This window comes from Globicephala melas, chromosome 6, assembly GCF_963455315.2.
Source record: "Globicephala melas chromosome 6, mGloMel1.2, whole genome shotgun sequence".
NCBI lineage: Eukaryota > Metazoa > Chordata > Mammalia > Artiodactyla > Delphinidae > Globicephala > Globicephala melas.
The window spans coordinates 82,137,543-82,152,753 of record NC_083319.1 but is presented as its reverse complement, the minus strand read 5'-3'; the positions used below and the strand labels follow the sequence as shown (position 1 = coordinate 82,152,753).

The window sequence follows — 15,211 nt, the reverse complement described above, 5'->3', positions numbered from 1 at the left end:
AGCCATGGCCGCTGAGCCTGCGCGTCCGGAGCCTGTGCTCCGCAACGGGAGAGGCCACAACAGAGAGAGGCCCGCGTACCGCAAAAAAAAAAAAAAAAAAAAAAGTCATCTTCTTCAGTTACTGAGGATTAAAAGAGCTGGCATTGTAGTAGCTACTATTTATTGACCATCATGTATGTGACTGATGCTTGAATTTTACATACATTCTCATTCAATCCTTATAAAAACATGTGTTCTGCTCGTTACCTTATGACTATTTCTAATAGCTGCCAAAGGGAGAATGAGATGTTTAATAATAGGAGAATGGTTAAATCATGGTTTGACTTACTTCTTTGTATAGAATATTGTGCTAATGGTACCTTAAAAATACTTTTCTTGTTGGAAATTGCTTACCTTAGGTAAAAGGGTTATATATCATTTATTTCCTTTCTTTTTAAATTAGTTTTTATTGGAGTATGGTTACTTTATAATGTGTTAGCCTCCACTGCACAACAAATGAATCAGCTATACACATAAAGATATCCCCTCCCTTGGGCTTCCCTGGTGGCGCAGTGGTTGAGAGTCCGCCTGCCGATGCAGGGGACACGGGTTCGTGCCCCGGTCCGGGAAGATCCCACATGCCGCGGAGCAGCTGGGCCCGTGAGCCATGGCCGCTGAGCCTGCGCGTCCAGAGCCTGTGCTCCGCAATGGGAGAGGCCACAACAGTGAGAGGCCCGCGTACAGAAAAAAAAAAAAAAAAAAAAGATATCCCCTCCCTTTTGGACTTCCCTCCCATTTAGGTTACCACAGTGCATTAGGTAGAGTTCCCTGTGCTGTACAGTATGTTCTTATCAATTGTCTATTTTATACATAGTATCAATAATGTATATGTGTCAATCCGTCTCCCAGTTCCTCCCACCCCACCCCTTTCCCCCATACATTTGTTCTCTATGTCTGTGTCTCTATTTCTGCTTTGCAAATAAGATCATCTGTACCATTTTTCTAGATTCCACGTATATGTGTCATTATGTTTGCTTTTCTTTTTCTGACTTACTTCACTCTGTATGATGCTTTTTAGGTCTGTCCATGTCTCTATAAATGACCCAATTTCATTCCTCTTTATAGTTGAGTAATATTTTTTTGTATATATGTACCAGATCTTCTTTATCCATTCCTCTGTTGATGGACATTTAGGTTGCTTCCATGTCCTGGCTGTTGTAAATAGGGCTGCTGTGAACATTGGGATGCATGTGTTTTTTTTGAATTATGGTTTTCTATCGTATATTTTCAAATGAAGGAAAGTCATATGGAAAAGGTCCAGAATATTTACTGCAGTATAATTCACATTATCTATATGATTTTTTAAAAAACCAAACCAAAAAGTTGGTTTTTTTAAAAAACCAACCAAAAAGTTGGTTACATTGAATGTTGTAACTTGATTATGGAAAATTTCATTTATACACAAAGGTAGAATGTGATGAACTTTTGTGTACCTCTCATTTTCAACCGTGATTGACATATGGCCTATCTTGCTTTATATTTGTATTCCTCTTCATCTCCCCTCCTGCCCCTGCAAGAAAATGTTAGATATCATTAACTGTGTCTTTCCACTTACTGTGACAACCAAAAATATCCCCTTTTATTTCCAAAACATTGTCTTGGCGATAATACTATCATCTATCGAGAGCCACTTCTGTAGGGCATTGGTGTCTGTAGGGCATTGGGGTAAGATGTGATTCTTTGAATTTCTTTACCACCCTGAGGTTTCCTGACTTTGACAGTGGAGTAAAAAAACCTAAGTATACAGGTGATTTTGATGAAGGTTTGAGAAACTGATCTAGTGTAGAATAAGTAAGCCTTTCTTATAGTATGACACTCTTTTCTATTCTCTGTTTTTGCATTTTATTCTTGTCCCTGGGAAGCCTTTCTTCAGGTTTTCCTGGCTACTTTCTAATTAGTTTTCACTGGAAAACTTTCTCTTAACTATCTTTGTGCTTCCTCTGTACTTTGTGGTTTACTGACTGCTCGCCTTCAGGGAAAGATTTTTGCTTTCTATCTTTGCATCTGCATGATACTGCTTGTTAATAAATGTTCAATGAAAGAGGTGGGGCGTAAAGTCAGTATAATTGGCTTTCTTTACATTGAACTAGAAAGGAGCAGGATTTGAGATGGAAATCATGAGGAAAAGATTATTGTAAACTTGGTAAGAGCTATGTGTGGCTTGAACTACGTTTAGCACCATTGATATAAAAAGAATAAGGCTATGACAAAGAAGTGAATTATTGGATCTTAGCAGAAGATTGAATATAGGGTATGTACACCTGTAATAAAATGTTTACATTAGAGATGAGTGAGGTGGTAACACTCATTTCCCACTAAGATCAAGATACGGACACAGAAAGACTATGTCTTTATATTTGAATTGTTGCAGTATCTGTAGTGGGGGCTTCTTTTGAGGTACTTTTCTAGAAACTAGACTAGATGATGTTATGCAAACATCCGTAATACATTTTTATTTTATCTTATTTAGTTCAAGGAAGAAATCTCTAAACGTTTTAAATCCCATACCGACCAACTTGTGTTGATATTTGCTGGAAAAATTTTAAAAGATCAAGATACTTTGAGTCAGCATGGAATTCACGATGGACTTACTGTTCACCTTGTCATCAAAACGCAAAACAGGTATGTTTTTAGAAGACATTCAACTTTAAACCATGAATAAATGTTTACCTTTCTCTCTTAAAAATAACCAGTCTTGGCTTTAAATGGCTTTCTGTCATTAATATGTAAATGGATTAAAATTCATTTATTTGCTGCTCACGTAGATAGCAAATGTTTTAATGATTCAGTAATGCTAATGCTTACACATCTAATATTTTAGAAGGTTTATCATTATTGAGTTATTATTTGAATTACAAAACAAGCAAATTAATGTTTTTAGCTATGTTTTCTGTTTAGAGAGATTTTTGGACAGAGATCAGGGGTGACTCATCTTCTTGGCAAACCACAAATAGTAACCATGTTTCATTAAATCTAAGGCACCATTCAGTTTTTAAGAGATACCTTTATTTGTGTACCACTAAGTAAAAATATCTCCAATCAAATTGGTATATTTTCTTTTCACTTAAAATTATTTTATACTTAGTGAAAGAGCTCCTAGAGCTCCCTTAGACTTATTTAGATATGGTATTTTATCATCATTCAGATGAAATGAGATTCAGAACTCTTAACTGGTGTCACATGGAATGGGTTTCCAATAAACTCTCCTTATTTTTTACTTAAGGATATTAAGTAATAATCAGTTATTACTTGTATTGATTTCTCAGCCTTCTTTTGGTGAAGTCTCTCTTTATTTTTTACTTTTAACTTTTTTAGTTTCTGAGTAAAAGTGCCCCCCCCAACCCTCAAGAACTTAGAAAGGGGTAGATAAAAAGTAGCTTATATAGTCAAGCTTTGTGATTGTGACCAGTCATTGATTCTCTTCTGTGAGGTGACCTGTCTCCCTCTCTTACATAATCAGTATGATTGAAAGTAATAAAATATTTATGACAGTATACTTCAGGAAGGGCAGTTGAAATATAGTTTGGATTTTGTGGGGTTTCACTATGTTTCTTTATATTTGTGTTCCTAGTGCTTAGTTATTTCAGTGTATTTACTCTATGATAATTTGAGTTGTTCTGAAAACTTAAACTTTATTTCTGCATATTGGAGTTCCAGAGGTTCTTTTGAAATAATTAGCTCCGGTGTTTATACCGTGATATAATTATTTTTCCTAGGCCTCAGGATCATTCAGCTCAGCAGACAAACACCAGTGGAAGCAATGCTACTGCATCATCAGCTCCTAATAGTAACTCCACATCTGGTTCTGCCACTAGCAACCCTTTTGGTTTAGGTAAGTATCTTTAGTCATTTTTTTTTAAGGATTTTTTAAAAACTTCCTTCCCCCCAGGGTAGTTTTAAATAAAATGATAGAATTAAACATTAAGTCACTTTAACAATGAAAACAAAAACTTGTATAGCTTATTTCTGTAGTTGTAGGTATTAAGGGAGTAGTAGTTGGAAATACAGATGTACTTGTTTAGCTTACATTTACATATAATAAGTGGTCAGTAAGTGACACATTTCTTTTCAATAATGAAAGAAATGTATGTATACCTGATCCGACCACCACATAATTGACTCTGGAGAGGATTAGCTAGTTGTTGATCATAAGCTAACCCCCTGAATACAATTTTCTTGTTTGTAAAATGAAGGGATCAGATTGCATTAGTGATTTCCTAACTGTTCTAAATGCGCACAAAAAGGCCTGGGCCTGGGAGCAAGCCCAGTGGTTAAGAATCTTCTGCATCAGCTAAAACTATCAATAGTTTTCTTATATCAGTTTTTACACTGAGGCTCTTTGGGAGGTTTTTTTTGGGAAAAGAGTAGTTTGTAGCTAACAAAAGTTGAACTAGGTAGATAAATGGCTTAATGCTTCTTTCAGTTCCGAAGTTGTATGACAAGTATAGTACCTTGAAATGACATTTAAAAAAATATGTACAGTTTTCACATATCGAGGATCAAACCTTCCACCTCTTCCAGAAAAAGTTTTTTAGTAATGGCATGGATTCACATTTGCCTTTTTTTAAATGCTTGATGCTCTTATTTTTTAAAATGATCTTGGGTTAAATGTGTCTCTTTTGGTTGAAGCAGATGAGTTTTAGATGGCAAAATTATTAACATGAACAATCTAGAGAGATTAGGATGAAATTATTTAGTGTTCGGACTCATGAAAGGTGTTTTTGAGGTAAATCTCTCAGTTAATTTGTCTGAGGCCATACATCTCCCTAGTCCCTCCATTTCTTATCTCATTCCCACCCCCTCCTATCTTAGTTACGTTTCTCCATCAGTTATTCCATTTACCCTACATATTCAGCTTTTCTTTTGCTGTCTCTTTTCGTTAAGGTCTATTCCACGTTTAAAAGCCACAGAATCCCACTACCACCTTTCCTTTGCTTCCTTTGGAAAAGGAAGCTATCTTTGGAAAAGGTATTTTCTGTTTTCTGTCTATATTTCTCTTTCACTAAGTTTGCTGTGCTCCATTTCTTGTCCCCATCACTTTACTGAAAATTCCCTAGATAAAGTCACCATTGACCTCTTAGCTTGCCAAATTTAGTGGACACTTTTTTAGATTTTTAGATACTTAGATTAAAAGAAAGTGATTTAAAATCTAATTCACTCTCTTCCAATGCATACCAGTCTTTCCTTGAAATTTTTTTTTTCTTTAATTCCTGATATTCTTTTTCCCTGGTTAATTTTCTGACCACTTTTTTTCTCTCTCGTGGGTCTCTTCTTCCTATTCCTTATATTAGTATTGTTCCCCAGAGTTCTGCCTTGTTTTTCTTCTCTTCTTTTACTCTATTTTCCCCAAGTGACATTATCCTAACTATAACTTGTTGACTCTCAGATCTTTACCTCAGCCCACATCACTTCTGAACTCCTTGCCTTGTATTCAGCTCTCTTTGATATTGCCTGATGTTCTCTGAGTCCGTTAGCCTGTATGTGCCTCCTTAGAAAGCAAAGAAGAACACAACAAATATAAAAGTTCATCATCTTGTCTCAAACTACTACCTCTCCCCAACCAAATCTCTTAGTCCATAAAATCTTCTCTATCCCACCCCATGCAATTATTCTATTCTGTTGTTACTTCCTTGATGTAGCTCCTCAACTTTTAAAAATGTTTGCTCTGTGTCATTTCCACACTGTTATTAGAATATCTTAAGTGACTGTCTTGCTTTTAAAATCTTTCAAGACTTTGTGATGTAGTCCCCGTCTACCTCTCCATCCCCATTTCTTACCGTATCTCAACAGTTATACTAGTTAGGATAGGCAATCCTGTGGTAATAGATAACCCCAAACTCAGTGGCTTATTACCACAAGCTTAATTTCTTGCTCTAAAGCTTTTCTTCATTCTTCATTTTTAAAAAAAATTTATTTAATTGAAGTAGAGTTGACTTACAGTGCTGTGCCAATCTCTGCTGTACAGCAAAGTGACTCAGTTATACACAGAGACATTGTTTTTTTATATCCTTTTCCATTATGGTTTATCACAGGATATTCAGTATGGTTCCCTGTGCTATACAGTAGGACCTTGTTGTTTATTCATTCTAAATGTAATAGTTTGCTTGTGCTTCATGTTCTTCACTGGTCAGTGAGGCCTCCATCTACATAGTTCTCAGGGACTCAAGCTAATGGAATTCTGCCATCTTATAGCTGCACCATTTGGAATGTGGCAGAATAGACAGCTAAAGTGTCCCAAGCTGGACCTTGTATTCTGTACTTGGGCCAGAAGTGACACACATCATTTCTTGCAATCCTTTGGCCATAACTAGTCACATGGGCCTGTCCAACTGCAAAAGAAATAGAATGCTGCACGTGAGATGTTTGGTGAGCACTGCTGTCTGCCCTTTTGGTCATACTGAATTGTTTGTGGTTTCAAGAATACAGCAATTCTCACATTTTTATCTGTGCTTTTGTATATAATGTTTGTTGTGCCTAGTATTAAATCTTCCAGCACTCCCTACTTCTTGCAACTTACTCATTTTCCAAGTTCATTAAATGTCATCTTGTGGGAAAGCAGCCATTTCACTTAGGTACTATATTACCGTGATATCCTGTGAATGTCTCTTTTGAAGTACTTATTCTGCATTTGTTTTCCTTGTCAGTCTTTCCCACCAGATTGAGTTCTGAGGGTATACTTGTGTCTTTCTTGTCACCTTATTCCCAACATGTAGCACAGTGTTCAGTAAGTGAGGAATGAATGCATTTGGCTGGTTATATAATTTTACAAAGTTTTACAATAAGCACTTAATCATCCTCTTGGATCTATTAGGTTTCTCCATGATTTAATTCCTCCAGAGAGACATCTATTTTCATGATTGGCAGCAGCTCTGTTCCAACCAGTCATAGGTGAATTCTACTTGCTAAACTTAAAGTAGTCTTCTGGAAAGAGATTATTAGAAGTATAATCTACTGTATATTTTTCATTTCTTCCTTTGCGGACATATTCCGGGGTGTCTTTCTGACACCAGCCAGTTCTCCAACACTGCCTGGGTGGGTATCCAGTAGTTCAATTCGGACACTACCTACTTGGAGTTAGTGTCAGATCCCACAAGTTAAAGGACTTAGTCCCCCATGACTGCTCCTACTTCAGATACCAGTCCAGGTCTCAGGCTACCAGTACTTCTGACTGGCAGGCTGTAAATCAGGTGTTCCCACAACCCCCTTATCAGGTTTGGTAATTTGCTAGAATGGCTCACAGAACTCAGGAAAACACTTCACTTAACTGTACCAGTTTATTATAAAGGATACATCTCAGAAATAGCTAAGTGGAAGAGAAGCATAGGGCAAGGCATGGGGGGTGGGGGAAGAGTGCGGAGCTTCTATGCCCTCTCTGGGCATGTCTTCCTAATAGCATCTAGATGTGTTCACCAACCCAGAAGCTTCTGAACCTCATTGCACAAGAGTTTCACAGAACTCCATCTCTATATCCTCTTCTAGTCCTGGATGGGGCTAAAAGTTCCAACTCTCAAATCACTTGGTCTTTGTGGTGACCACCCCATCCTGAGGCTGTCTAGGGGCTCCACCCTAAGAAACATAATTAGCATAAATGAAGTATGATCCAAAGGGGCTTGTTACAAATAACAAAAGACATTCCCTTCAGTCAGGAAATTCTGAGGGTTTTAGGAGGTCTGTGCCTAGAACCAGGGACAAAGACCAAATATATTTTTGTATTATACTACACATAGGATATATATATTTATTTCGTTTTATTACTTATACTTAAATATCAAAGTGAATGCATTTTTACAAGTCTGAATTATAGAAATTAAACATGTACTTATGAAAGTAATAGGTATTCTATTTTTGCTTTAAACTGAATGGTTTTCTGTTAATAGGCTGTTGATTCAGTTAATATTTTTGCATCTTCATATTTTAGCCTAGTCGTATTAATGATAAAACTTCTGAATTTCATTTATGTGTGTTTTTCTCTTTATCTTCTTAGGTGGGCTTGGAGGACTTGCAGGTCTGAGTAGCTTGGGTTTGAATACTACCAACTTCTCTGAACTACAGAGCCAGATGCAGCGGCAACTTATGTCCAATCCTGAAATGATGGTCCAGATCATGGAGAATCCCTTTGTCCAGAGCATGCTTTCAAATCCTGACCTGATGAGGCAGTTAATTATGGCCAATCCACAAATGCAGCAGTTGATACAGAGAAATCCAGAAATTAGTCATATGCTGAATAATCCAGATATTATGAGACAGGTATGTGGAAAGTTTCATTTAGCTAAGAAATTATATACTTACTTCTTCTATTTAATTTTCTGTATTTAAAGAGCTTGCCATATTTATAAGTAAAAAAAAAAAAAAAATTCCTAATCCTTGTTCAGGAAAACTCAACAAAGCTGTAATTCGAACTATTTGAACTTTGAATTTTATGCTGTATTTTAAAGATTTTTGTAAATAGTTATTTTGCAGATTTAAGAAATAAAAAGAGTCCAATTCAAGAGATGGACAGTCATGCATAACAAAGTGCTTCTCTTTTGATGTTATTTGAATGTTAGCTTGCTTTTTGAGGTGATTTACAACAGGAATTATTCAGAATAGTTTTCTGATTTAAATATTGAAGATTGCTAATTCATAGAATTAGAAAACTTATGAAATTAACTGTGGCAGTTAATAGCTAAAATAGTTCATGTGTATTTCAGTGCCTTTCCCCCCCCCCCCCCCCCGGAAATCTTTTTCTTAGACATTGGAACTTGCTAGGAATCCAGCAATGATGCAGGAAATGATGAGAAACCAGGACCGAGCTTTGAGCAACCTTGAAAGCATCCCAGGGGGATATAATGCTTTACGGCGCATGTACACAGATATTCAGGAACCAATGCTGAGTGCTGCACAAGAACAGGTAATAACACAGGCTCTGAGGCTCAGGCCAAGGCTCCTGTTTTAACATAAATATGTGTGTGGTTGAGGGTTGCCTTTATATGCAGAAATGCAATTTTCATTAACAAAGAGTTCCATATCTGTTATTTACAACAAAAGCTTATTCTTTATAATTTTTGTGTCTTTTATTACAGTTTGGTGGCAATCCGTTTGCTTCCTTAGTGAGCAATACATCCTCAGGTGAAGGTAGTCAACCTTCCCGTACAGAAAATAGAGATCCATTACCCAATCCATGGGCTCCACAGGCTTCTCAGAGTTCATCAGCTTCCAGTGGCACCACCAGTGCCGTGGGGGGCACTAGTAGTGGTGCTGCCAGTGGCACTGCCGGGCAGAGTTCTACTGTGCCAAATTTGGGGCCTGGAGTAGGAGGTATGCTCATAACAACTGATACTTTTTCCCTTTGTTCTCACTTATTCGGACAATGAAAACATTTCTTATACTGTTATCCTTAGTGCTTTTGTGTGTGTATGAGGAACAGCTTTTGTGAACTATCTTTTCATGTTGCAAGGTGCTGTTTTTGTTTTTTAAGGATGCCTTAAATACATAAGAATTAGTATTAATCACTTGTGTGCATTTTAGTGCAAGAGGTTACTTGAAGGTTTCCAGAGGCAGTTTTGTGGTTTTCTCTTCTTATAAGATGGTTTGGGAGAAGTGGGTTGTCTTCTCCTTTCAACAGCATAGGAAATACGAAGTGTAGGGGTAACACAGTTACCTGTGTACTTAATCACTGGGACACATTTTCCTTGGCTTTAGTCCAGTTTTGTGTTCTTTTATAGAAGACAGTGGGTATCCACTCCTGACACCAGGACTAAACTAGCTGCATCAGAGTACCTGCCAGATTTGTTTAAAAATCAGATTTCTAAGTCTTAACCTCAGACCTTAAGGATCAGAATCTGCCACAGTGGAGTTTAAGATCTGTGTTTGTGTAAAGTTACTAGAGATTCTGATGTGTGAGCAGGTTAGGAATTTACTTTTGGTCATTTTTCTGTAGACCAGACTCAGTAAGTGGATATCCTTTTCAACTATTCAGATGTTTAACATGCTAAGAATTAGGTCCAAAATCAGTAGCCAGAATGATGATTTTAGTCGTAAAAGTTAGCATTTAAATGAGAAGAAATGAAAGCACGGAGCCATGTCCCTAAGGTGAGAGTGATTAGGTATGTTTAAAAAGATACCTATGTTTTGGCAGAGGAAATAGAAAAATGAGATGCTGGATGAGGAATTTTTAAAAATTCACTACTGAGAGGAAATAATCAGAATGGTCACCGTAGTATATATTCCTTTATAGAATACAGTGGATATCATCAGGTTTTTGGATAAAATACTAAATGTTTTTATAAAAATTTAATACCATTTTTAAAAATTAAGGTATGATTGACATATAACCTATTAGCTTCAGGTGTCAGGTGTAAAATGTAATGATACAATATTTGTATAGATTACAAAATGATCACTGCGATAAGTCTAAACATCCAGATAATACCATGTTTAAAACAAGGAAAAGAATTATCCTGTTCTGATTTTACTTAATGCTTATTTGATTCTTACTGACAGACTTTTGAGAGAGATGCTTTATTCACATTTTAGAGGTCTAAGATCAGAGACAACAAAGGTTTAATTGGGTTTCCCCACTGATAGGCGAATTGTTTTTTTACTGTAGCGTGGTGTCTGTAGTAACAACTTTGTCTTACAAACAAAAAATGGTTTTGCAACTTCTTACTCAGATTTTTTATTTAATGGCTTGATACAGTATTTAAGATTTCATGTTAATATTTCCATCAAAGGAAAATAAGAAACAACAAAAACGAATGTACCCTGATGGCTTAACATTCTTATTATACTTTTTTACTATTATAATGTTTACTCAACTCTTCAGAGTTAGTTAGGTATGCATATATATTCATAAGTACACCTCATATACCTGAAAGGTGAAATTCGTGACTCTTCTTTTGCCCTGTAAGCGCTCACTCTGGAAGGTGAGGAAATCTTAGAGCAGGGGTCAGCAAATTTTTTCTGCAAAGGGATATAATACTTTAGGCTTTGCAGGCCAAGAGGCAAAATCAAGAATATCACATTATGAAGGGAATTCCCCAGTGGTCCAATGGTTAGGACTCGATGTTTTTTTTTGTGTGTGTGTGGTACGCGGGCCTCTCACTGTTGTGGCCTCTCCCGTTGCGGAGCACAGGCTCCGGACGCGCAGGCCCAGCGGCCATGGCTCACGGGCCCAGCCGCTCCGCGGCATGTGGGATCCTCCCGCACCGGGGCACGAACCTGTGTCCCCTGCATTGGAAGGCGGACTCTCAACCACTGCACCACCAGGGAAGCCCAGGACTCCATGTTTTCACTGCCTAGAGCGTGGGTTTGATCCCTGGTCAGGGAACGAGGATCCCACAAGCCATGCGGCATGGCCAAAAAAAAAAAAAAGTATTACATTACGAGAGAAAACAAAGTTCCACAAGTTCTTTTATTGATGGAATTAAAAATATAATAATAATTGGGTATAACATTTTCTTACACATATCAACTAATGATAGGAATGGAATTCTTTTTAGGGATAACATTTTGCTTAATTGATGTTCACAGTGTTTCCTTTTGTCAGTTGCAAATCATTTGCAAATGTTCATCTGGTAATACTGATAGGTAATGAGATTTTACTTATTTCATTCAAATGTGTGTTCATTCCCAAAATATATTATTATCGTAGCATATTCATCAGTTGGAAAGCATTTATAGGATTCTGTTAGATTCTTTTTGGCTTTTAGCATGTCATGACAGATTAATCACTTCCAATTGAAGATTAGGTGGTAGTGCCTCAATTATACAATTAAATGAATTTTAAAATGTGGATATTTCTTTGCACTTGCATTGAGGTCCAAAAAATGCTGTTGGAACAATACTGTGAGCTCAAAACTATCTTTACTGCACATTTGTGGGAATGGAGAACTTGCTGCTTGTTTTAACTTGACAGCACGAGAATGTATAAAGCAGCCTGACATTGCCTGTGATTCAAACAATTTCATTTGTTGTCAGAATGACTTAACCACAGTATGAGTTTGGCGTATAAATGCTGTTTTGCCTTGTAATTTTGGGAATTCATTGAGAAACATTACCAAGTCTTTAGCAAAAGGTAATTTCCAAAGTCATTTATTTATTGTTTGATAATGGTGGTCGAGTGGTTCAGAAGAATTTCAGTCTTAGCTCTGAGCTAAAAAAAATTGCAGTAAAACTTTACCTCTTTAAACACAAACAAACAAAACCAGAAAACTTGACCTCTGTTAAGCCGTCAAACTGCTGTGTGTTTGGGCAAGTCAGCATATTTCTGACAAAAGTTCATGATATTGACTAGTTCACCGGAGTGAAATGAAGTTCATCATTGATACTCTTACCAGTTGAATAACGTGAAAGTTCAAAATATGTTCCAGAGTACCTGCTGATGAATAAGACAGTGATTAACTATAGTCTTCAAATACCTTATAAGCATTTAAATACTTATAAGCATTAAAAATACTTTATAAGCATTATATCTTTGTCCAAGTAATTCTTTTAATACTCCACATGTGTTTTTATCATCATCAGATGTAGCACATCTTAGCAGATTCTACCTCAGGTTGTACCAAATGAGTGTTCTCTCAACTTTGAAAATTGTTTTGCCTGTTAGTCCATGCAGACTGTTTATAAAAACTAATTTTTCAGTTACTTCAAACTTGACATTGACTCCTCAAATACAAGAACTGAGCAGTATCAGTAACATTTGTCAAGAAGCAAGGAATACTACTCAAAATAATTTTCATTTTAAAAACATTACGTAGTTTCATATTCTGTATAATTTTTAAAAATATATTTATTTATTTGGCTGCGCCAGGTCTTAGTTGTGGCACGTGGGATCTTCATTGCCACTTGTGGGATCTTTGTTGCAGCATGCGGGATCTAGTTCCCTGAGCAGGGATCGAACCCAGGCCCCCTGCATTGGGAGCACAGAGTCTTAACCACTGGACCACCAGGGAAGTCCCTGCATTGTTTTTTAATTGATTATTGATGTAGAGCCCAATGTCCTTTAACTCTTGAGAAACTGTTTTCCTTGAAATGCTAATGGTCTTAAGTTTATTTTCTCTGGACACATTTATTTGGCTGCCACAGTCAAGATTTAAATAATCATGCTAATTAATCACCACTAGTGTACTGCTTTCCTTGCTTGGCTAACAAAAGAACCATTTGGGAACCTAACTTTGGTTGCAGCCTTATTTTCATTTCTTATTTTTGTGAAGCAGTTTGGCTATGATGAGATAATTGTATTTTAGATTTTGTATTTTTCTGACTTTACTGTGAGTTGGGAATACTGTGATAAGTGTTGTAGCAGTGTTGAAGTGTATTGTATTCTTTTAGTGTCATTGCATAGTAAATACGGTTTTGCCATCTCATTTGATAAAGTAATCCATATTCTTCTGTGCCTTAAAAGCAGGGCATTCATAGTCCAATTCTCCCCTTTTTCTTCTTGTTCTGACATAATTGGTATGCAGTGGTAATGAAAAAAGAAATAACAGCATGCTACAGTGATTCGTATGGCATGAGGTATAACTGACTCACTGATTTGTGGTATGCTGAACAGCAGTATAGAGCAGTATGATAGTGCCACGTGGAGCCTCTGTCGAAACGACTCTGCTTTTGTAGTGCAGAGCTATAGATAATAAATGAGGGAGCATGACTATGTTCCAATAAAATGTTACTTATGGATCTTGAAGTTTGAATTTCATACAGTTGTCAGATTTTATTATTATTATTTTTTTCAACCATTTAAAAATGTAAAAACCATTTTTAGCTCATGGGCTGTACAAAAACAGGTCATGGGCCATATTTGCCCTGCAGGCTATGTTTATCAGCTATCTTTGAATATTCTTGGACTCTAGGATGTGGGGGGAAGAAACCTAAATTGAAATAACATGAGAGAATAGGAAAAGCAAAAATTATTACAGAAAAAGAGCAGAATTATAATAAACTAGAAAGGTAAGCTGGAAGAGTCAAATGTCTTGAGCCCATTAAACTACACTGGGTGGAATAAGAACAGAAGGGAAATGAAAAAGCTAATCAGTTGTAAGTTTACTTGAGTTTGAGTATATCTAGCCAGCGGGTGAAAATCTGGATATATGTGGAACAAATTAATTAGTTTTCAAAGAATGTTGAATTCACGTAAATTTAGCTATAGCTCTCTACAAAAAAGAATAATAGTAACAAGCATCTACACATTAATTTAATTGTAAAAACCACTCTATCAGGTAGATACTGTTTACCCCATTTTACAGATGGGGAAACTGAAGTAAGAAGAAGCTCCGTTAATTTGGGGTTGAATTCCTTGAGTGCCAGGAGTTAGTGAAAATGGGGTGGAGGCCTGGGCGAGAAGGCTTCCTTCTTTCTTAAGTGGGAACATATATTGAGTGCTGAATATGATTCTAATTAAGCGATCCTGGAGGAAAAGTTGGCTCAGACTTCTTCACTTAATGAGGTTTTTTCAGTAGTAATTTTTACCATATCAAACTTTTGCCTTAAATTGATGTTTTAGAACCTAGCCTTTCCATAAGATGTGATTTTCCTATAAATGCAACCAGAATGTTTAAAGTCCATAAACCCTCCTTTATTGGTATATGTTGGGCGTGTAGTTTTGGAGATCTTAGTTTTAAAATTCTTTCTTAGTTCAATTGATAAGTAATATGTGTATTTATCTGCAGTTGCTAAAATTATGCACAGTATATGTGTTTTAAAACTTTCTTTTGTGTATCTTTTCCTTGATAAAATGTCTTTTTCTTTTTTTCAAACAAACTTTCAGCTAGTATGTTCAACACACCAGGAATGCAGAGCTTGTTGCAACAAATAACTGAAAACCCACAACTTATGCAAAACATGTTGTCTGCCCCCTACATGAGAAGCATGATGCAGTCACTAAGCCAGAACCCTGACCTTGCTGCACAGGTGAGTTTATAATTGTATTATAAAGGACTGAGCACTGTGTATTGAAGTGGCCTAATCAAATAATTGTGATTTTGGCACATTTGTGTGTGCTGCCTTAACACACTAGAGAAGTAGGCAAACTGCATCTCGAATTTTTTGGACAGTTTGTTTCTTTACAGTAAATTAATACTTCACAATATAATTAAAACAGCTTCATTTCTGCTGTTCACTCCCTTCAGAAAGAAGTGCAGGTTTAGTTTGTATCTACATATGTTGATATAGGAGATGAATACAAAAGTTTTGA

At 36.5% G+C, this 15,211-nt stretch overlaps 1 protein-coding gene across 2 annotated transcripts in view; it reads left to right on the top strand.

Moving 5' to 3' along the window:
• The window catches only part of UBQLN1 (ubiquilin 1), a 49,139-nt gene that overhangs the window by 26,090 nt on the left and 7,838 nt on the right, over nt 1-15,211 (top strand). For both annotated transcript variants that reach the window (XM_030832778.3, XM_030832777.3), the window contains exons 2-7: nt 2,510-2,661; nt 3,756-3,871; nt 8,024-8,286; nt 8,771-8,929; nt 9,102-9,336; nt 14,786-14,928. In XM_030832778.3, coding sequence (XP_030688638.2) covers nt 2,510-2,661; nt 3,756-3,871; nt 8,024-8,286; nt 8,771-8,929; nt 9,102-9,336; nt 14,786-14,928 — 1,068 coding nt within the window. The remainder of the gene's footprint in view (nt 1-2,509; nt 2,662-3,755; nt 3,872-8,023; nt 8,287-8,770; nt 8,930-9,101; nt 9,337-14,785; nt 14,929-15,211) is intronic.